The sequence below is a fragment of the Musa acuminata genome, chromosome BXJ2-7 (genome assembly GCF_036884655.1).
Source record: "Musa acuminata AAA Group cultivar baxijiao chromosome BXJ2-7, Cavendish_Baxijiao_AAA, whole genome shotgun sequence".
Classification (NCBI taxonomy): Eukaryota; Viridiplantae; Streptophyta; class Magnoliopsida; order Zingiberales; family Musaceae; genus Musa; species Musa acuminata.
The window spans coordinates 8552026-8574841 of NC_088344.1; the positions used below are offsets into that span (position 1 = coordinate 8552026).

Consider the following 22816-nt stretch of genomic DNA (forward strand, 5'->3'; position numbering starts at 1 on the left):
TTTCGTCTATTTTGTCACCGGAGCACCGTAACGATATGGGTCGGCCATGGACGAAAGCGTAAACCATCAATGACGAGCCGATGCTGACGAATTCTACTTCTTCTTGGGCCAACACAGAAACATGGGACGGAACACTGGGGCGGTTAGCGACGTGCCTCGTGAGATTTCAAGCAAACTGCTCAATGTAACAAACATGCAGGAAATATAAATCATTATTATTATTATTATTATTATTATCACTACTGTTATTTAAAAGACAAACGTGAAAGCACGTTCTATTTTGGTTTGGGCTCCTTTTTCATTTTTTTAAATGTATTTTCGTTGTCTATTTTAACTGGCCCGCTTTTCCCGCGAAACTCGTCCTCCTCGCCTCACCAACCACGCCATCATCCTCTCCCTCTCCTTCTTCCTCTCGTCCGTCCTGCCTCTCCTTTGCCCCGCTCCTCCCGCCTCATATTCTTCTGTACTCTCCTCTCATCAGGCGGGCGGAGTCTTCCCCTTTACACGTTCCCATCAGGAGATGGCTAGCCTTCTTCGCTGATCTTGGATCCCGGTCCGCATCTTTCTTTCTCGTTCCCTCGTTGAAGCATGTTCTCTTCTGTTTTCTTTCTTTCTTCGAACACCATATGAGTTGAATCGGAAAATATTTGAGCTTTGATTCATGTTTTCTCGGGGTTCTTTGATGCTTGCTTGATGATTTTGGAGAACCCTACTTAGAAATTTTCTTCGTGTGTTTGTTAGGGGGAGAATTTGGTGCTTCCAGGCCACCCGCTCAGGGAGGATAATTAGCACCCACGCAAGACTCTCTCAATATGCTGTGCTGTGGAGGTGTAGAGGAGGAGTTCTTCGGTCCACCGGCTAGCCAACATGCGGCGCCCCCAAACCGGGCTGCTCCTGGTATAATTGTCCCCTTCTTCTACCCTTTGATTCATCTAGTAGGTCGGCTATTTAGGTTTTGGTAGTCATCCGAAGAACACATATTCAGGTGCCATAGTAGTTTGATCCTGGAATTTTACTCGTTAAAGCATATTGGTTTTCGGCTTTATATTTCCCCACATAGAATTCATAACTCTTGTGCAGCTCTACCATTCAAACAGATGTTATAGGCTTTCTTTTGGTACCAAAATCCTATCATCTCTATTTACCCCTTGATGAAATATTCTTACGAAGGACATAGCACTCAATCTTTTCTCATATCTCTTAGGAGCAGTACCCAGATCCTGCTCTTACTTTTTTCAGCATTATCTTTTGTGATGTTAACATTATATATATATATATATATATATATATATATAATTTTAGTATGGCGAGATGATGTTATGAATTTACATGGTAACTAGTAATTGTCTAGGCTAACTAATTTGTATAACCACTTAGTGGAAACACCAATTTTCAAAAATGAGGCATTAAGGTGGTATTGAAATCAATGGTTGTTAAAATGAGGAACAACATGGCAATTGATTGTTTGTTCTTTGGAGGTTTTCTTAAGTTAACTTGAAAAGTATTGAGGTGACACATTCTCGGTTGCTGTTTAGTTAGTATCAAAGGACATCCTTAATATCTAAGAAAAGAAAATAAGCAGTGAGGTACCACCCAATGAACATGCTTAGCGATATTTAGTTTGTTGTGGACAACAATTTTCAATAAGCTTATATATTGTTCTGTTTGTTCTTGGATTTTGCAACATAAAAGGGCCATCTCAATATGCTCCTTTTAGTCCTTCTTCTTAAGTCTTTCGTAGCACATTCCTATCAGTTGGCAATATGGAAGTTTAGGGTTCTAGCTGTGAACTAGAAATGTCGTAAGTTATCCAACATTCAGTGAATGGCTACCATAATCTGGATGCAACATATGTTACATGGCCTAACTGCAAAACCAAAGATGCATATTGATGGTGAAGGTAAGTTGCTACCTCATATAGGATTTGAGAATTGCAATGCAGCCTTACAATAATCTCTTGGAAGTATAGTATGGACATGAAAGCATCCTCATAGTCAAACCTAATGAGAGGCTTTATGCATCACTCCAAGGACTCATTACTCTTATTCACAAATCAGCTAGATCTACTCATAAGTAACTTCTTTACTGATTCTGAAAGATCAATTGCTCTTTGGAGTGGCTATTTGGGGATTTTTTTGGGTGCTTGCAGGTAATATTTGCCAGTTGAGTTTACATCTTGTTGTTGCTCTCCCCTGACTTAGGTCAAGGCAGAGATCCAAGGGGACCAGGTACAATGAAAAGTGGGGCACCTGCAAAGGTGCTGCCGATCGAAATACCAGCCATACCATTGGCTGAGCTGAATCGACTGACCAGTAATTTTGGTCAGAAGGCTTTGGTCGGAGAAGGATCTTATGGACAAGTCTACCAAGCAACTCTGAGTACAGGAGAACCTGTTGCGATAAAGAAGCTGGATCCTAGTGCCTCAAATGATCCTGATTCTGATTTTGCTGCTCAGGTATGTACTTGAATTAGATAAGCACATATTGTTTGTCTATCCTTAATTGTACAATGATCTGATCCTTTCTTCTTAACAATGCTGCTGCTGCAGTTATCGATGGTCTCCAGACTCAAGAATGATTTTTTTCTTGAGTTGTTGGGATACTGTTTGGAAGCAAATAACAGGATATTGGTGTATCAGTTTGCTGCAAAAGGATCTTTACATGACACTTTGCATGGTATACCATGACGATATGTATCCTGTGATCTTTTTCTTGCATATAGTTACTCTTTGGCTAATGTGAGGCTGCATTGTTCCTGAACAGGGAGGAAAGGTGTGCAAGGTGCTGAACCTGGTCCACTCCTTAACTGGAGCCAAAGAGTGAAGATTGCTTATGGTGCAGCAAGAGGCCTCGAGTATCTTCATGAGAAAGTGCAGCCTCCGATTGTTCATCGGGATGTCAGATCCAGCAATGTTCTTCTCTTTGATGATTATGCTTCCAAGATTGCGGATTTTAATCTCACAAACCAGTCTCCTGATACGGCGGCTCGTCTGCATTCTACTCGAGTGTTGGGGACTTTTGGCTATCATGCTCCTGAGTAAGTTCTGCACTCCTATCTCTACTTTAGTTAATGGAAAGAACCATTCATAAATGATGCAAACAGGTGCAAGATAATTAGCAGAAATGTCATTAGTCTTAAAAATGATGATGTGTTGACCACATGATACAACTGAGTAGTTTTTTGAGATATATATATATATATATGCTTTTAAATTGAGTTTGGAATGTGTAGGGCATCTCATCCAAGGTTCGCAATACCGTACCGTATCGGTGTTTCGACCTGGGCTCGGTACTGGTACGATACGGTATACCGAGCGGTACACCTAGGTGTGTTGAGTATTGTAGCTCTGTTACAGTGTTATAGTGCACTCGGACCGATACGTACCGCCCATACCGGGCGGTACAATTCGGTATTGCAGACCATGATCTCATCTATAGGATCTATATGTCTTTTTTTCTTGTGAACATATAAAATAGAAGATCCTTTGTTTGTACTCTCTTATTTCTTTTTAGGCAAAAGTACTAACGTAACCCTCTAAAATCAGTGATTTTCTTATTCCTCTCTAAACATCAAGGGCACTTCTGATATTTTATATTTTTGTGTACTTGTTGAAATTAAATAAACTAATGTTGATCATGATAAAAAGTGCTTACTTGATTTGGAATTGCTGAATAGATAGATGTTCATGACAATAGCATATGTGAAGGATCTCGACATTTAGAGAGATATATATGCTGCATCAGAATTTGTAATGAGAAATATGCTATCTTCAAACTTTATAAGGTTATTATATATTTGCTTCGTTATGTTGCCTCAGAAGCATGGCATAATAACTCAATTCTTAATAATTTTCTGACTTGCAGGTATGCCATGACCGGCCAGCTGACACAGAAGAGTGATGTTTATAGTTTTGGCGTCATCCTTCTGGAGCTGCTAACGGGGAGAAAACCTGTAGACCACACCATGCCAAAGGGACAACAGAGTCTTGTCACTTGGGTAAGTTTTACCAGATGCTATTTACAAGTAACGCTGACGCTACTACTGCATGTTCCTGAATCTGCTGCATCACACACCTGCAGGCGACTCCAAGGTTGAGCGAAGACAAGGTTAAGCAGTGCGTGGACCCGAAGCTGGAGAACGATTTCCCCCCCAAAGCCGTCGCCAAGGTTTGGCTTCTACATCTCTTTGATTAGCTTCCATTGTGATTTTTCATCGTCAGCAACCGATAAAAACTTGGATCGAGTGATGGTTGTCTCGATCTCTGAAACTATAAGGAAATGATGCCAATCTATACTAAAATCCAACATCCCCTTTCACAAGCAAGTTTGATTAGGCTTCAGCATAAATATAATTTAAAATCTGAAAGCTTAGCTTAACGTGATTTATAATTTTATATTTTTAATCCATTCCTGGGACGGGGGGAAGTCAAAAAGGATGTGCAGAAAGTATCCGAAAGGTTGTACGCATTTGCATGACTTGGTATTCTCTCTGGTGTTCAGCTGGCCGCAGTAGCAGCGTTGTGCGTGCAGTACGAGGCAGACTTCCGTCCGAACATGACGATCGTGGTGAAGGCACTTCAGCCTCTTCTCAACACAAAACCAGGGCAGGACAACCATCAGTGACCCACCCCTCACGTCGATCGTGGCATAGTTCGTTCATCTCTCCACCTTCATGAGATTTTATTGTATATCTACTGATCCTGCGGATTTTTTTGTGAATGCGCGCACTCGTCATGTGTCAGAGACTCGGTCTTATTATCTTAGACATGATATTGTTGAGATAATCTAGAAAATTTCTTTCTCGAGCGGAGTATTATGATTATATCTTCGATTCTGATGACCCGAAATGGCAAAGCCAGGGTCCATAATTTTGGCATATTAGGTTGGCTGGCTCTACTCTCGGGTCACAGGATGAACAAGGCAGAAGAAAGAGTGGCGACATGGAGGCGGCCTCGACGAGGCAGTGAACGCCAGTTTTCTTTTTTACCATCTGGATGGGTGGATGTGAGGGTGATGAGATGTCAGCTTCCTAACATTTGGTGCCCAAAAACGATTCCTTGAGTAGGAACAAGAAAGAGGGTTCTTATACCCATGATGATCGGGCTTAGCTGGATGGATTTTGTATCCAGCCAGTGTGCGACATGACACATTATAAAATAAAAGGATAAATTGATCGCAAGACCTTAAAATCATGTGACAGACGGTCTTTGATCCCAAGACTGTCATATTGTGTTTACATTAAAAATCATGTGACAGACAGTCTTTGATCCCAAGACCTTAAAATCCCAAGTCTTTTCCAATTTGACTAGCCATATTGTGTTTACATTAAAAAAGATAAAAAGCACAAATTGCAAGCCCAAAACAACCAAGGATGTAAAATATCAATTCACCTACATGCCACGGCAAACGACTGCTAGATATGGTAAGATACGATTCCACCTCCGAACAGCTCTAAATCTCGGTCATCTAGATCATCACTCAGAGCTACCAGGGCCAGCCCTAGAATTGGCATCACTCAGCTCTAAATCTTGGTCATCTAGATCACGTCCTGGACGCTGCTTATCCCAATCAACCACCCAAGAAGACTAATATAAGTATTTGTTCCACCAGAGCAACTTTCTCCGGGATGATCAAATTCATATGCGCCCAAAGCTGTTTTAACATTAGCTACATTGTTTCAAGGTCTTGCAGACAATTATATAATTTACATCCACATGAAAGATCAAATTGTGAAGTCAAGTAATTCCTCTCAGCGAGGCATCTTCGCCAACATGCCAAATCCACCATTGGTTCGATTGTGAGTTGTCCTCCTCCTTAGTGATTGCAGAATGCAGGTCACGAAAAATCACTAACAAAGTGATGGTGGTAGCAGCAGGCAAACAAACCATACATATTAAAATTTTCTCCCTTTGTGTGGTATTTCCTGCAAAGTGATAAAAAACAAAAAATAAAAGCAAAGTCGGAAATAGGAACAAAACGAAGATGATATTGTTGCAGGGTAATAAAAGATGACCTAAGTTATAATAAGATCATATTTGATCCTTCGATGGTTGGAGAATTGAAGAGCAAGCACCTGATAATAAGATCATATTTCATCCTTCGATAATATTTAAAAGAGATGAAATGTACAGGACCCACTCTAGAGCGGACAACTCCTAACGGCTGAAAGGGATCAACCAAGGATGGATGGCTAGTGTGGATATCAGTTGGCACCAAAATCATGGAGCTCAAACTCACGACCCCAAGTCCTGATTAAGCACTATCATAAACACATGGCTTGAGCAAAGTCGATTTCGTTTTAGCACTTCATTACAAGTTTTTCCATGTACTGCAACAAGACATCAAAGTGTCTATCTGATGCATAAACAGCAAAGCCTCACCCAACTTGTACCGACTATTTAATTATCATTGACAGGTTGAAATACTTATTTCAACTACCAACAAGTTCCAAGTATTATCTGCTTGAGGTATAATGATGGATGGAAAAAATCCACTGGAACCAGGTTGAATCAGGGGGTGATCTTTGCTATCTGCAATATCCTATATGTGAAAAAAAGTTCAAAGCAATGAATTGAGCTATGTTTATACAGAGACAAATTTGCTACTCTAGTTTATACATAAAAGTTGACCCGAACTGGAAGAACAAAAATTCTCATTCTAATTCAATTCCTTGATCACCTTCAAATGATATTTTCCAGTGTTTTAGAAAATAAAATGCATAATAAAATTATCTTGCATAAAGGATCCTACAGTTTTATATAGACGCTATCAGCAGAAGAAGTAAAAAGTGAAGTTGAGGATGTAAAATTTATACTCCGTAACAAAGGTGCAAACCATGATGTCATTAGTATGAACATCCTTCATGTCAGGGGACTGGATATTTACATCATTTTTATCAAAAGGGAATACATTAGTATATTAAAGATTTTAACCATATGTATACATTGGAATCAATAACCAACCTATAACAATTACTTATACGCACATGTATAATAGATCTGTACAATCAGCTTGATAGAGCTCAAGTGCCTTGGGAAGCGGTTTAATTTCTGCTCCAAACCAAAAGGTTAGGAACAAAATTACCCACACACAAGTATATTATATCATTGTCTCAAGAACTACTAATAGTTGCTTCATGAAATGACCAAAGTTTTCAGGATCATATTCAAGTTTGGGGCAGTTTGTAGGGTTTAGGATTAATAATGACCCAAATCAACTGATTTTGATGGTAGAGACAGCCTTTTTTTTTTTGGCAAACCAATTAACAAATTGGTTGGAACCAGAGGGGGTGGGAAATCAAAAAACAATCAGAACATCCTTCCCTCCATCCATCCCTCTCAGCCACCTCTCACTGTTGAATCTCGGATTTTGATGATAAAACCAATTGATAATGTTATGATCTAATCTGCATTTTGAGTAACGCAAGACTAGCTTCGACCAGAAGAGACAAATTGATTAAAGTAGAAGGAATTGGATGTTGGACCGGAGTTGAACATATCAGAAGATTGGACGTCGGGCCGGAGGATCGATCGACGTGTCGGCAGAAAGCTTCGTGCCGTGAATTTGGGCATCGGGCCGAAGGATCAGACATTGCACCAAGAAGAACGAAAGTTGCGAGTGTCAACATGCCAATTGAGCAATACGCCGAAGGAGAGGACGATGCACCGAAAGATCGGACGAAGCGCCGGAAGAACCAATGACATGCTGGACAAGAGATGATTCGTACTTTGTAATAATTTGTCTAGATTGAGTTAGTTTAGGTTGTAATTCAGTTGGTTTAGAATGTAATTAGGCCAACTCAATTATAAGCCAACTAGGCCCGAATTGGGGCTGTTTTGGGCCAAAAGAAAGGCTCATTCAGTGACCCAAAAGTTGGGTCAAGCGATGGCACCGCCAGTGGCTCAGTCTCCGAGACACAGTCTCCAAGACTGTGTCAGGCGATAGTACCACCAAACTGGGCGATGGTACAACCTGATTGGGCGATACCAAGTTTGAATCCATTTGGGGCCTATAAAGACCCCTCTCATCCCTGCTCAGCATACACAAGAACTAAGAGCAAAAATAAAGAAAAACGTTGTTGTAATCTTGTGAGAACTCCTCTCAAGCTCTAAGTGTTGGTGAAGTTTAAGAGAAGAGGTAGTGGGGGTGTAAAGGTTCTCTCCTGAACCTGTCAAAAGTAGAATCGAGTTGTAAGGGTAGTTGATCTTCGTCCATTGAAAGAAGATCGGTAGTGGAAGCCGGTGGCCTCGAGTGAAAAGGAATCGGGAGTAGATGTAGGTCACGACGACCGAACCACTATAAAACTTGGTTTGTATTTCTATTTTTGCTATTTACCTTTACTGCAAACTGCCTTACTTGCTTACTGTTTTCACTACGTTTACGAACGAGCTTTCAAGTTAAACTCATCTTTCCGATATCGGTTTTCACTGAACGAAAGATTTTCGAACCGACATGATTTCTACGTAAGCACTAATTCACACCTCCCCCCCCTCCCTCCCTCTTAGTGTCGACTCAATCCTAGCACTCCTTATTTCCCACTTTATGTTGTCGGCATTGTATTGGCACACCATCCACATGGCACATGGAAATAACACAGAGTGTGCTAGCCATCTAATAAAAAGATGAGGTAAACAACTCAAACGAATTTCCTTTACCTTATTTTAAAATTACTTTATGCTTTTCATAAGTTATTTTTTAAATTAGTTAGTAAAAAAATTATAAAAAATATCATGCTTCTCTTTTTAGTGATTTTGAAATAATAATAATTAAAATTTGAGCATGACAATTGCATGTTCACTCCTAGCATTAAGCATGAAAAGTTAGATTCATTTAAAAAGAAAAATGCATTACAAACCAAATAATTTTGATTGAAAATGTGTTATGTTTAATAAAATCATGCTTGATGTTTTAATGATATAATGAAGTAATAATGTGTATCTTGATCAAGGTAGGCAATACCGAATGATACCGCCCGGTACGAGCGGTACGTACCGGTATACGGACCGCCCGCTACCGAACGAAACAAAAAATAATAATAAAATAAAAATAATATATATATTAGAAAAACGCAACGTTCGACGACGTCGCCGAGGCGATGCGACGTCGCCTTTTTCGGATTATATATATATATATATATATATATATATATATATATATATATATATATATATATATATATATATATATATATATATATATACACACGAGGCGACGTCGCCTTTTAAATAAAATATATATATAATCTTATATAATATATATATATATATATATATATATACCGAGCGGTACACCGAATGGTGTACCGCTCGATATACAGTTTCGTACCGTACCGAGCGAACGTCGAAACTCCGATGCGATACGAAATTACAGACCTTGATCTTGATGATTCTCATATTGCTTTTCAATTATAAATGATGATGCATGGCCTTTGTATGAAAGACTAAGTTATGAAATCGATCACAAAATTTGGAACTAAAAGAACTTGAGCTATTTTTAATCTTATAATCTATCTACGTTGCTTTCATTAAATTTTTCGAAAAGTGATTTTGATGATGATTTTGGATTTCTTTTCGTATGATTCGTTTTAATAATGAGATGATATATCCAATCGAATCATTTATCGATGTTTGCGACTTGAGATGTATTTTATATGAAACGTTTTTCTTGATTCACGTATGATTTACTCGTCTAAGAGAAGATTTATCCAAACGAATCTTGATTCTTGACATTAATAATTTGAGATTTATTTGAATCAATATATCTTATTTGATCTCCTAATTCTATTCGTTATTTACTAAAAAGAAGATTTGTTAAAATAAATCATGTCTTTTGGTATTCATGACTTAATCCTTCGTGATCTTTAATATTATATCTTTCATGACATGATTCCTTTGTATTTATGGCTTGTATGCCTTGTAATGATTGAAATATTGATGTAAATTTATCCTTGTTATTTATCTTTGTCATGATGTGAAAATTGATGCAAAAGGAAAAGAAATACAAAATTATATTCTTCCCTTCTTTTCGATAATGACAAAGGGGGAGATAAAATTGCTAGCTTGCATGCTCTAAAATATTGTAAAATTTACTAAGCTTGCATATTCGAAAATGATGTAAAACTTGCTAAATTTGCTGGCATGCACATCGTAAAGAAAAACAAACTTGCTAGCTTGCTCATCTCAAAAGAGAAGCAAAGGTTACTAGTTTGCACATTTCAAGAAGATGCAAAAACATGCTATCTTGCACCTCTTAAAAGAGACGAAAGAACTCACTAACTTGCATATTCTAATGTTATGAAAAATTTGCTAAATAGCTAAGCTTTCATATCTCTAAAACTTGATAGTTGCACTTCTCCTTTTTGTTGATGATAAAAGGAGAGAAGATATGATGATCATACATGGTAGGATTTAATATACTTTGATATTTTGATACCATGATGATTTGAAATATTTATGATGATTCATGCAAAACTTATGATAATAATACATGCAATGCAACGATATGCAAGACTAGCTTCGATCAAGAGAGGTAAATTGATTAAAGTAGGAGGATTCGGATGTTGGGTCGGAGTTGAACATGTCAGAAGATTGGACATCGGACCGGAGGATCGATCGACGTGTCAGCAGAAGGCTTCGTGCCGTGAATTTGGGCATCGGGCCGAAGGATCGGGCATTACGCCAAGGAGATCGAAAGCTGAGAGTGTCAACATGCCGATTGGGCAATACGCCGAAGGAGAGGACGATGTGCCGAAAGATCGGACGAAACGTCGGAGGATCGGACAAAGCGCCGAAAGAACCAATGACATGTCAAACAACAGATGATTCGTGCTTTGTAATAATTTGTCTAGATCGAGTTAGTTTAGGTCGTAATTAAGTTGGTTTAGAATGTAATTAGGCCAACTCAATTAGGTGTCAATTGGACCCAAATTAGGGTTGTTTTAGGCCAAGAGAAAGGCTCATTCAGTGACCCATAAGTTGGGTCAGGCGGTGGCACCGCTAGTGGCTCACTCTCCGAGACTGTCTCCAAGACTATGTCAAGCGATAGTACCGCCAGACTGGGCGGTGGTACCGCCCAGTGTCAGTGCTGTAGGCGGTGCTACCGCCAGTACCTCGAAAATCGAGGATGAGACGCTTTTAGGCTCTAAGTTTGAATCCATTTGGGACCTATAAATACCTCTCATCTCTACTCAGCATACACAAAAACTGAGAGCAAAAAGAAAGAAAAACACTGTTATAATCTTGTGATAACTCCTCTCAAGCTCTAAGTGTTGGTGAAGTTTAAGAGAGGAGGTAGTGGGGATGTAAAGGTTCTCTCCTGAACCTGTCAAAAGGAAAATCGAGTTATAAGGGTAGTTGATCTTCGCCCATTGAAAGAAGATCGATAGTGGAAACCAGTGGTCTCGAGTGAAGGGGAATCAGGAGTGGATGTAGGTCACGACGACCGAACCACTATAAAACTTGGTTTGCATTTCTATTGTTGCTATTTACCCCCCCCCCCCCCCCCCCCAACCCCCTCTCTCTTAGTGCCCGACTCGATCCTAACACTCCCTATTTCCCATTTTATGTTGTTGGCATTGTATTGGCACACCATCCACATGGCACATGGAAATAACATATACAGTGTTAGCCATCTAACAGAAATGTGTGTCAAGGAAATGCTTGGTCAAAACCATAAACCAAGTATAGGGATATGAAAAAATCATCTGTAACTAATGTAGCATTAAGGCATATCAAGGACAAAATCACATCAAGAAACTAAAGAATAGCTTGTTTTGGACAAGGAAGATAATATAGTTATATTAGGCAATTAAACAGAATGTGATATGCTGCACATTCATTCAATACAATTGTCAATCACATCTTGTGCTCGAGGTAAGTGACTTCCAACAGTCAGTTGTGTATATTTTTTACCTGGAAAAGGCTAATATGTGTTTTTAAAAGCACGTTTATTTTAGCTTGGAGGATGTTTTTAATCATGTACTAGCAGGCTTATATCAAAAACTGGTATATGCCTGATCAAAATATTACATAACTTGAAATTATCAGTCTTCCTACCAGATAATTGGAACAATTATATGTAGGATAGTAGTCATCAAGTTCCATATGAATCATATTGGAGAGTTAAATTTTGACCATTCGTATGATTTGTTACAAAATTTCATGAAACAAACAATAAATCTTATCAGGCTCAGCCAATAACCGTATATAATAAAAACATATACAGACATGTAACTTCTCTTAACAATAAGAAAACATATTTTTGCTCTAAAATTACTTTTAATTCCAAGTATAGGACAGTAATTTTCTGTGGCACGAACTTGAAATTTTAAACAGAATTAAAACTTTTGTCAGAAACGAAAAAGAAGCATCATGTTTTCATAGATTCCATCATACATCTGCAGCAGTGTCATATGCTACTTCTTTCCTCTTAATACTTCAACTAATTAATATAAGAAATAAAGTCATGTGAACAACTCTGCATAAATTGCAGCATCTAAATTTGCAACTGTTTAAAAGATAACCTGAGTATTCAGCTTAGTTTCATTTATAAATAGACCAAATAAATGACGCACTGCAAATAATCCATAACAGACATTCTAATGTACTTAAAAGAAAAAAAATAGAATAATGAATCAAAAGGTAGAACTAGACAAGTTAACTTACAGGTGGATAGCTCTGAACATAATAAAATTGTGGATGCTGCCCAACAATCATCTGCTGGCCATACTGCAAAAGATAATGGAGTATAACTAAATGGGCACAATCTTGCAAAAACAACTGGATATTCCTGAAGAAGACTCTTCCTTGCAGACAAAACTAAGTAGATATAAGGAAATTGCATACCACTGGCCCATTAGGATTGATGTATGCTTGCGGTGATTGTATCTGTGCAGCCTGTGGATTGTAAAAGACAGGCTGATGGCTAAATGATGGACCAACCTATAAATATGTGGGCACAAGACATTAAAAAGAATGACCAAGGATATCAAAGGATCAAAACTGAAGAAGCATAAAAAATGGAAAACAATGCAGTTCGCATGCAACTTACACCACTGGTTAAAGTTCAGCAACCATCAACAATAAAAAAAAAATGTGGATGTCTGATATGCATTCTTCCAATTCACTACCAATTAAAAGTTGGCTGATATAACTGGTGTCTTGACCAACAACTAAACTATAGTGACTTTGTTCATGCTGTAAGTTTTGATTGTCAATTTAAACCAATTTGGCAGCCATCCCAGTTACCTGGAAGACTGAACATAAACCAATTTGGCGACTTTTAGTGATTTTGTTCATGTAAGATTTCCACACAGGATTCAAGAAAATCAGCTAGTACATACCGACTGATATTTACCATTTCGACCTGGTTCCAGTATGGAGACAGTGCAAACTTATCCAATCCGGTTCTGAACAGGATTTTTTTAATTATTTCAGCTGGACTGAATAAAGTTGTCTTTCAACTGTTGACAGCAGATGTTGGCTGTCAACAGCAATAAAATCCTCAGTATCCACTCCTCCCATCACTGCCACTGTTTCCTCACGTCGTCACCATCACTGCCCCCATGATACACAGACCCATCACTTCTTCTTCCTGCCCACTTCTCTCCCTCCTCTTTGGTCCATGTCCTGCATACCAGGACCCATACTGGTCCGTCCAGGAACTAGGATGGATCTTGGACTGGAATTGAAAACCATGCTTCATATATGATGACTAATGACACATGCCAATCCAAAGTAAAAAATTACCAACACAAAGACAGCATCAAATTCTAATGACCCTAAGGTTCAAAAGAAAGAAAAGGCGCTATATTATCAATAAGGATACTGCAGCATGAAGGAAGTGCAAAAGAAAAAATAAATTACAAATTAAGCAATTTATCAACATAACCATTTTAACCAAAAAAAAAGAAGAAAAACATGATGAACAAGGAGACAACTTTAATATCTTACCCCCACTCCCATAGGTAGACCATGCATATGCTGAACAGCATTTACATTACTAGCCTGATAAAAGGATCCATCAGGTATTGCTGCATGTAGCCTCACAGAAGATGATGGGGTAAAACTCTTGGCATTTGGATTGAGCTTAAATTCCTGTGCCACAGAAGCAGCAAGTAAACTAGGCTGAAATATAAAAGGAATAATAAATAAATTGGACTTGAAGCATATCAACCAAGCCGGAAACCATTATATATTATTAAAAAAAAGCCTCTACCAACAAATCACCTTAGCATTTGGGTTCAATGTTGCCTTTTCTGAAGATAATGATCCACATGAAGTGCTTGGTGATAAGAAGGGACGATTTGACTCAGCATGTGCATACTCAGAAGATGAAGTGGAACTGCCTTGTCGTATAGGGGGGTCAACAGATTCACTAGCAGCAGGCAATTTGCCACGTACTGGAGAATCTGACGATTCAGTAATTATATTTCCTTGACCAGAAGATGAAGGATCATACAAAGGGGCACTTATAGATACTTCCTCCAATTTTATTGACGTATTCACATCTGTGGAATGAAGAGCATTAGTAGGTCATCCTCAGAAAGGTAAAGCAAAACATAAAAACGTAGCAAGAAGAATATTTATGCAACAACCATTCTCCAAAGTAAATTTGTGGCTTAAAATGATAGTACTAGATGGAAATACTGTTTACTTCAATTATCCAAGCAACTCAGGACACATTCAGAAAATATAAGATACTACTGGTGCATAATCAAAACCAGGTAGGACAATATGATACTAGAGACATTTGTAGTAATACGAAGAAGTAACAACTGCAGAAGAATTGATTTCCAGTTATACAAATAAGAAATACTAAACAAGATGATAATGCCAAAATATTCAATCAAGTTTACAATTGTAGTTCGGCAACAGTCTAATCAAACCAATACTTACCATCAGACGTCTGAGAATCCTGAATAGCCTATAGAACAAAATCATGTCAGAAGCAAGCCAAGAGGTATCAGTGGTTGCACAAAATTGTGATAGTAAATATAACTAACCATACGCTCGCTCTTGCCACCTTGATCTTTGATCTGGTTATCATCCAGCCTAAATACAGTATAGACATCAAATTAATGGAATATAATAATTGTCCAATAAACATCCATTATGAGCATTCTATCGTGTTCTCATTACAACAATTCCATTTGGAAGGGTCAAGTGCAGATTAAAATGATCTGGCAGGCAGCAAACCTGATCTCATCCTCCAAGGATGAACTCCATGCAATACAGTCAGACTTTAACTCACTACTAGCATCAATGGAAGAGAGACCTAAGCCCTTATCAGCAAGAGTGTGCAAGCATGCCTCCTCAACCTGCACATTTTATTAAAAACAAACACCATTTAGACAAAAGCAGATTTCTTTCAAAGAAACATGATGGGTATAACTTATAGTTTTAGTATTACATTTTGGATGATAAATGTGACAAGATTATAAGCAATACCTAACCTCTTGTGAAGTAATTTGGCTAGTCTCGATACTTGACAAATAACTCCAAATTATTGCTAGAGCCTGTTTTGGTGTTTATCTTGTGGATTAAAAATCTTACCAAAGTAGTTTAACTTGGCCCTCAGGTTGAGTTCAACTAGAGCTATAAAACAGGCAGTATGAATTGCAAGTACCAACAGAGACAGCAATGAAGTTCATATTCTTTGCATCCTTAGAGAAAATAAAGAAAAATAATTAGTAAACCAAACTAATGCTTTGGCTTTACAATTATTGTCCTGCCTACATGATTGATTCCAGAATACAGTCAAGGTTAGATACAAATATTTGACCATTTCAAATTATAACCCAATGAAGCATGACATAAATCAGAAACCATAAGATTCATTTCTTGACAAGAAGACCACCCATTATGGATTGAACATCAAATGGCACCCCAGAAGCCTAATGTCAGAAACACTAAACATTTTCCTCCAAACTAAAATAGATGGCTACTGACAAAGATTGTGGCACTTAAATAACTGTACATGCAACATGTTCAACACAAATAGTATGGTGGATCTTAAAACCATTTATATCAGCAGAATAGAAGACAAAAATTTGTTGGTGTTTAGTGTTTACCACTGATGAACTGGTAGAAGATGCCTGTGTTTCATTACATGATGCTTGTGCTTCATTACCATTTTTTTTGCTTAAAGAATCAGAGCATGATCCAGAAGTCGCAAGACCAAGAGATCCTGCAATGATTCCAGAACCATAGGCTTCCATATCTGAGTTTTCATTTTCTCTTAATCCACTACCATTGACTTCCCGACGGACAGCTGAATATCTACTCTCCTCGTCAAGGTTAAAGTCATCATGGTAAGAAAAGCCTCTTTCCTGTCATGTAAAGCCTTAGAATTGTCAAGACAATTTCAGAAATGCAACCTATTAGAAACCATCAACAAGAAAAAAAAAAAGAGAATTACCTCAGCCAGATGAAGATCTTGGGTTTCCTCTCCCTCTATTTCTCTAGCTATTTTTAAAGCTATCTTTTCAAGATCTCTCATCTGAGGACCTCTTTCAAGCTTCGTAGTGTAGAGTTCCTCATTAAAGGTACTCTTTACTCCAAACAGAGCCTCATTTGTTTCAAACTGATCCCACTTTCTAGATAAGAGAATTTTTTAAAATGTGTCAAATAAGATTACATTCTAACACCTTAATGATGATGCATAAAAAAAGACATTGTTTGTCATTTAATGCCACCGAAATTAATGAGCAGTTTGAAATAAGAATGTCTGTAGAACTGAGAAGAATATTTAATTCTCTTGAAAAAATTATTTGGATGCCTATACATTTAACTCATAAGCGAGACAAACAGAGAAACTGCAAGTCTGCAATTAATATAACAAAGCTTGAGATAAGATGTTTCGAAAGTACTGACGGATATATGATTCGAGAATGTTGCAAAACTGTTAAACAATGAATCCAAAGTAGAACATTGAAGAATATGAACAAAAGGGCATATGTTGAAAAGGTGATGCAGACAGATGCTAAAGAAATTCCAAACTATGCAAGTGAAAAAAGTGGATTTCACCTATCGAATGTTCCATCAAATATATTCTCCAATTCCGGACATTCAGGATCATCTTCACCAGGCATCCAGGGAGCCAGCTCCCTCTCCGTCTCCAAATGATGGGAGTGAGAAATAACAGAATCTATCATAAGGTCTTTCCGCTTTTCACATGACTGCCCAGGCGTGAATTCATCACTAAGTGACACATCCTGATATGTTGGCACAACAAAAACAGAGTGAATCAGATGCACCATACAACAACCAGTTTATACAATGACACAGGTGTACTTCAGAGTAAAGATAACAAGTACCAATGAATCATCTGAATGTACACTCAGCCAAAGAAGTAAAACATAAGGAAATATTTACTCAGGCATCAAACTGCCCTAATTGTAATGTACACACTGCAAAGGTGCACATCTTATCAATGAAAGAGGAATATTGCTCATGCCAGTGAATCCATCATATGCCCACAATTTATTGTGACACTCGACCACAAGGATAATATCAGATTACAAAACATATTAGCATGGATGACATGATAGTGGTATGGCATAGAATGCCATGACAGAGCATGTGCTCTGCCAGCAGAGTCTACTAAAGACCTAGTATCTGATAATCGAATTCTTGAATTGCCCACCTTAAATGCCAATGAGTTATTTAATTTAAAACCTAAAAAATTATGAACAATAAATCAAGATAACCTTTGCAAGGACTTGAACAAGTTCTCTTGCAGGTATGACCATTGGCTGAGGCTTCTTGATAGAATCGTGGTCCGACTTCCGTTCTCTGACAGAACCATCCTTAATCACTTGAGCCATTTTCAAAACAATTTCTGCAACCAACAAATAGCTATTAAAGATGGAAAATGGTGGGGAACAAAGTCATTTTGACCATCCAGATACTGGGCCACTAAATTACAAGCATAGGAAGGGATGGCGACCAAACAACATGCACAAAACACTTGCAGCAGATTCAAACATAAAACAAACATGGAAATGTACCAAAATCTCCATCAGCATTTGTTGCATGAAAGATCCCTGAGATAATAGATCCATTTTTCACATGGACTTCCACGTGGTGACCAACAAGACATGTCAAAACATATATTAGCCGATCACGTGATGGGCTTGTAGGTCTTCCTACTCTGGTGCCATTTGTTGATACTGTGCCAACAAGAATTTATTAAAAGAATTAAGAAGGCATCGCATTGTAATTAGCATTTAATAAGACAAAAATGTAATTAGCATTACCAAAATTAGGGGAAGCAGACTTCCTCACTTGCGTCTTACTCTCCATCCTTGTCCCCATCACTGTATCAACTCTGCGACTGCTATATCCATTGGCAAATGGCCTACCTTGTTGCAAATTCATTCTTTGCATTAATTTCTGTGAGGACATGAATTAACACATATACCAGTTTCAGTTTAAATAGTAATGGAAAATCAGTGATTCAGCAACCACAAAAAAAAATTTAAAATATTTATCTGAAGACCTAGGTACGTGATATGGAAGGGAATGAGGTTAGAGTAGCTTTGACAAAGTGACCAAAACCTTGAAATTTGTATTGCAAAGTATATACTATATAGGGCATGATAAGCAGCTACACAGCTCCCATTGCACATTCCTAATATGTTACCAAGACTACCAAAACAAATACATGCAAAAAGGAAAGAAAAAAGTAAAGGGCCAGAGATACAATCACATAACAATATCCAAGCAACAACATACATGGAACCCTTTGTGAAAGGCTGCATAGGTTTGCAATTGCCTCTTTTTGCCAAACTACCAGCAAAATAAAGATAACTAGTCTTGTTAAAATACAAAGAATCAGTAACTGTAGCACCATTTAACCTTTTTAATTTATTTTAGCATGTTGAATCTGTCTTTTGAGTAGGCAATAGTGACCCTCAACCTACAGCAGCTTCCAACCCTCTTCATAGTAAGGTTCGCAATTTCATACCGTACCGGAGTTTCGACGTTCGCTCGGTACGGTACGATACTGTATACCGAGCGGTATACCGCTCGGTATATATATATATATATATAATTCGGCGACGTCGCCTTGTATATATATATATATATATATATATATATATATATATATATATATATATATAAAAGGAGACATTGCATCGCCTCGGCGACGTTGCCTTTTCCTTCTCCCACGCGGGGCTACGCGACGTCGCCTCTTCCTTCTCCCACGCGAGGCGACGTCGCCTTTTATAAAAATATTTATATATAATTATATAATTATATATAATTATATATATATCGTTCCGTCAGGTAACGGGCGGTCCGTGTACCGGTCAGCTGACGGACTGGTACGTACCGCCCGTACCGGACGGTATTATTCGAAATTGCATACCTTATTTCATACCTTACCTTAACAAATGCAGTTGAATGTGTTCCTCCCCATCCAACAAGGCAGAAGAATCAAAGAATGCAAAGATATATAAAAAAGATGGAGGGGATGGCTGTGAGGGTGAGGAGTGGGGGAGAGAAACTCCTTCCCAAGTGGTGCTTCATTGATCATCTCAGTTTGATAAGAAAAATATATGAAAAAATAGGTTTCTTAAACATTCTATTTCCATGACCAATCTGCGACCTACAAACATCTTTCCTAAAAAAGTGCCCAGATTTTAAATTTCGTAGTGAAAGATTGACTAGAATGTGGTGATGGATTGCGTGAAATATGAACATTAAAAATTTCCATCAATCCTGAGCTAGATCTGCCACTTTAAATTAATAGAGACAAAAATGCTGTTTAAAAATAGGAAACAAATATCAGTATCCCCAAAACAATCTCCAGAATCTAGATTGTACTGGGGTAAATAGACCAATTCTTTGAAGGAACAACCAATCAAACCCACCCTTGTGATCATCTTAAGGAGGGCACACTGATGGGAGAAGGCAAGGAGAAAAAAAAGAGTAGGGAAAAAAAAGATAAGATGGGGCTATGGTGCGGACATCAGAGACAGACGCCTATTATGATGTCAATCAACCTCTACGTCCATGAGGTTCCTCGATTGAGGAAAGAAAAAAAAAGAGACAAAGGAAGAAAAAGAAAAGATAGCACAAAACATATTATAGAAACACGTGTAATAAAAAATATATATGGTCATTATCTAATCCATGAGTTCAGAGTGACTTTTTTTTTCCAGGAGTAGACATAAATTCAACAAAGGCACCTTTTTTATGGACACAGTCAATTGGTAGTCTTGAGTTTTTATGAGGATGATAAGCTTAAGGCTCTGAGCACCTGCTTCAACATTCTTATGTATTTTTAAGAAGCCAATCATCTTTTATTTTTTATCTTGCAAAACACTTACCATCATTTAGGTTCACCAACTTCATTGAAACTAGAAACAAAAAATGAAAAACTTGACTTTAACAAAGCTTAGTTAAGCCAATACCAAATTGGAAGTTAAAACTAAATATAGGAGAAATCACATCAGTTTGCAGAGCATAACACACTCATTTAGATTAGCTAACGATAGTTGGCTAGCTGTCCTATCACTCAAGGTAGAAGAAAAGAATTACAATGTGACCTGAATCAACTATCTCATCAGGCAAGGGCATAGCTGCGCCCTATTTGGCCTAACATTAGCCTTCTTGACCATTTAAAGGGCCCAATATGGCTCAAGTCGGCCTGGTTCAAGCTGGGCTTCCTCAGGAGCCCTTAATGCATCAACCCAGCAGAATCCATTTGCATAAGAGCGGAATCCAGCATGGTAAAAGTTCCACCTGGTTTCATAAGGCGATCTCTCAACCAAATGGGCCAGTGTCACACATAAATCCATCAGTTAAATGAGGTTCCTACATGGTTTTCAAATTAAAAGGGGGGGGGGGGGGTGGTTTGGGTTCTCATCCACTTTAATAGGAGTAGACAGTCTCTATCCTAATAAAAATTATGTGGAAAACAGCATTCCTAAACAGGTGACAACTGAATATTCCTGGTGAGAGTAGTCCTTAATCTATCCTCCCAGGTAGCACGAGCAAATATTATTGCTGCCCAAAGTAAGAACAATGGGATGCTGTGTTTGTAGTTTGGGTAAAAAGTGGGACCATAAGAGCAGCAAACAGATAACGTCTTTCTAAAGCCAAAGATGGCTAGCTGCAAAAAACCTGAGTGCCCTATTAGATACTCTTCACTTGTCAAACTTCAAATTGATTTGGGTACTAATAAACAGCTTTTGTTAGAGCACAATATAGCAACACAATACAGGTTAAGCCAAAGTGGTTATAGTCGATCAAAAGTCCTTCTATAAACAAAGAGCCTTTTACCTATTAAGAAGGAAGCATAATTTGTCAGATAAGGAAATTTCTGAACCTAGGATCAGTTGAACAAAAATCCAAGCAACTAAAACCAGAAACAAACTAACAACTAAGAAGATAGATCGGAACCTCAACGAACGATCATGTTCTATGTAACAGGAGATGCATCAAACTACTCCAAGCTCGTTCTTCTGACTACAGCCGTTTCAAATCAATGATTAACAGGAAAGGCAACAAAAGAAACAAAATAGGTCTCAACTTCGAGAGACTATCCAATGCAGATCAAGAAGAAAAACCTAGAACAGGCCTCCAGATCGCAGCGATAAATCAGCGATACCAATAGGAAATAATCGTTGAAAGTTCGTATCTACGAACCAAGGAAGGAAGAAAATTGGTGAAAAGAGGGGGGGAATACTCACGGAGCGGGTCGCGATCGATCGGTACTCGCGGATAGGATAAGCGACGGCGACGAATCGAGGCGGCGGGGGGTTGGAACGGGGACCTCCTTAAGGCTGAGATCGGATGGAGAGAGGCAGGGAAGGGTGGTTTTAGGGTTTCGAATTGGGGGAAATGGGGTGAAGCAGGCGTTGGGAGTCGGCACGCGGTGGGTTCTGTCGGAGGCCGAGACCTCAGCGTGTGATTTCCTCGTGATATAATTTCCTCATCGGCAACGTTTCGAGACGGCGTTTTGATTCTGTTTCGCGAGTTTTTGGCAACAAAAACAGTTTTGGGGTCTTTCCGCTTGGTAGTTAATCTCTTATAATCCATTATCTTATCCATACGAATCATAAATTATAAATAATTAACTAATATATTAGTATAAATTGGTATGTATTTTTGAAATCATAACAAGATTTGAATTACTTATTTTGAAATATTCTTAAAAAAATAGGATTTTTTATATTCTATAAATAATTTATAATGAGAAGTTATTCTCATTAGAAGAGGTATAAGAATAAAACTCCTTTCGGTAATAGAATAGGAGAAGTTAATATTTTAGTTAACGTAGGAGTTATTTTATTTCTTATATTTTATTAATTCATATATAATGAAAATATTAGATTTTTGTCCGTTGATTTTTTTTTTTTTTGTGGGTTTATATCTATTATTGATAGAAAGAGTATTATTTTAGTATTGAGATCATTTTCCTCATATATATGAATAAATAACAATATAATTAATAAGTTCAAGTCGAATTTACGTGAACGTAGATTAAAGATACACATTCTAATTTAAGTGGGTTAAATGATTGTAAATTCTCATTAAATGAGAGGCTTGGTGAAACATTTCCAATCAAATTGTTTTGTATACAATAAAATTAAATATAAAATCGGTAGGTAATTATTGGGTCTGTATATATCCTCAATACATGTTTGACTATTCAACTGGTTTGAAAGGAGAAAATAATTAGTCAAGAACATAAAATAAAAAATAAAAAATGAGTAATTATAATTAATATTTATTATATTACTTGATATAGTATAGTTCAAGTATATATGCCGATCCGATCGATAATCAAAATATATATCATTTTAT

General features: G+C 37.7%; 2 protein-coding genes across 6 annotated transcripts; one reads left to right on the forward strand and one right to left on the reverse strand.

The window, feature by feature from the left end:
- The first annotated feature begins 19 nt into the window (after positions 1-19).
- LOC135617036 (probable protein kinase At2g41970) lies at positions 20-5307 on the forward strand. 4 transcript variants are annotated; one of them, XM_065116907.1, is made up of 8 exons: positions 20-158; positions 742-897; positions 2202-2455; positions 2549-2675; positions 2763-3036; positions 3864-3996; positions 4080-4166; positions 4500-5301. In XM_065116907.1, exons 2-8 carry the CDS (start codon positions 813-815, stop codon positions 4620-4622), a joined length of 1083 nt encoding a protein of 360 aa, XP_064972979.1. In that variant the 5' UTR covers positions 20-158; positions 742-812; the 3' UTR covers positions 4623-5301. The 4 variants fall into 4 exon arrangements, with proteins under 4 accessions (XP_064972979.1, XP_064972978.1, XP_064972977.1 ...); XM_065116906.1 differs by having other exon boundaries at positions 68-184; XM_065116905.1 differs by lacking the exon at positions 20-158 and adding an exon at positions 267-553 and having other exon boundaries at positions 4500-5298.
- Positions 5308-5590: 283 nt separating this feature from the next.
- Positions 5591-21935, reverse strand: LOC103991397 (polyadenylate-binding protein-interacting protein 4). 2 transcript variants are annotated; one of them, XM_065116904.1, is made up of 15 exons: positions 21700-21935; positions 18256-18356; positions 18007-18168; positions 17707-17837; positions 17024-17211; positions 16416-16593; positions 16069-16326; positions 15194-15315; positions 15001-15049; positions 14894-14921; positions 14225-14505; positions 13949-14092; positions 12842-12937; positions 12662-12724; positions 5591-5922 (listed from the first exon to the last, which is right to left on the reverse strand). In XM_065116904.1, exons 2-15 carry the CDS (start codon positions 18311-18313, stop codon positions 5893-5895), a joined length of 1788 nt encoding a protein of 595 aa, XP_064972976.1. In that variant the 5' UTR covers positions 18314-18356; positions 21700-21935; the 3' UTR covers positions 5591-5892. The 2 variants fall into 2 exon arrangements, with proteins under 2 accessions (XP_064972976.1, XP_009409114.2); XM_009410839.3 differs by having other exon boundaries at positions 18256-18391; positions 21700-21910.
- Positions 21936-22816: the final 881 nt, after the last annotated feature.

What these genes read in the sequence shown, in the direction of transcription:
- LOC103991397 (XM_009410839.3), bottom strand. Translation starts at nt 18,385, where the DNA reads ATGCAAAGAATGAATTTGCAACAAGGTAGGCCATTTGCCAATGGATAT. An exon ending in AAGATCTTCATCTGGCTGAG is followed by an intron (nt 16,327 to 16,415) that starts GTAATTCTCTTT and finishes TTTACATGACAG; the next exon opens with GAAAGAGGCTTTTCTTACCA. An exon ending in TCAATCCTAATGGGCCAGTG is followed by an intron (nt 12,725 to 12,841) that starts GTATGCAATTTC and finishes TATCTTTTGCAG; the next exon opens with TATGGCCAGCAGATGATTGT.
- LOC135617036 (XM_065116907.1), top strand. Translation starts at nt 813, where the DNA reads ATGCTGTGCTGTGGAGGTGTAGAGGAGGAGTTCTTCGGTCCACCGGCT. An exon ending in TTTGGCTATCATGCTCCTGA is followed by an intron (nt 3,037 to 3,863) that starts GTAAGTTCTGCA and finishes TCTGACTTGCAG; the next exon opens with GTATGCCATGACCGGCCAGC. An exon ending in AACAGAGTCTTGTCACTTGG is followed by an intron (nt 3,997 to 4,079) that starts GTAAGTTTTACC and finishes ACACACCTGCAG; the next exon opens with GCGACTCCAAGGTTGAGCGA.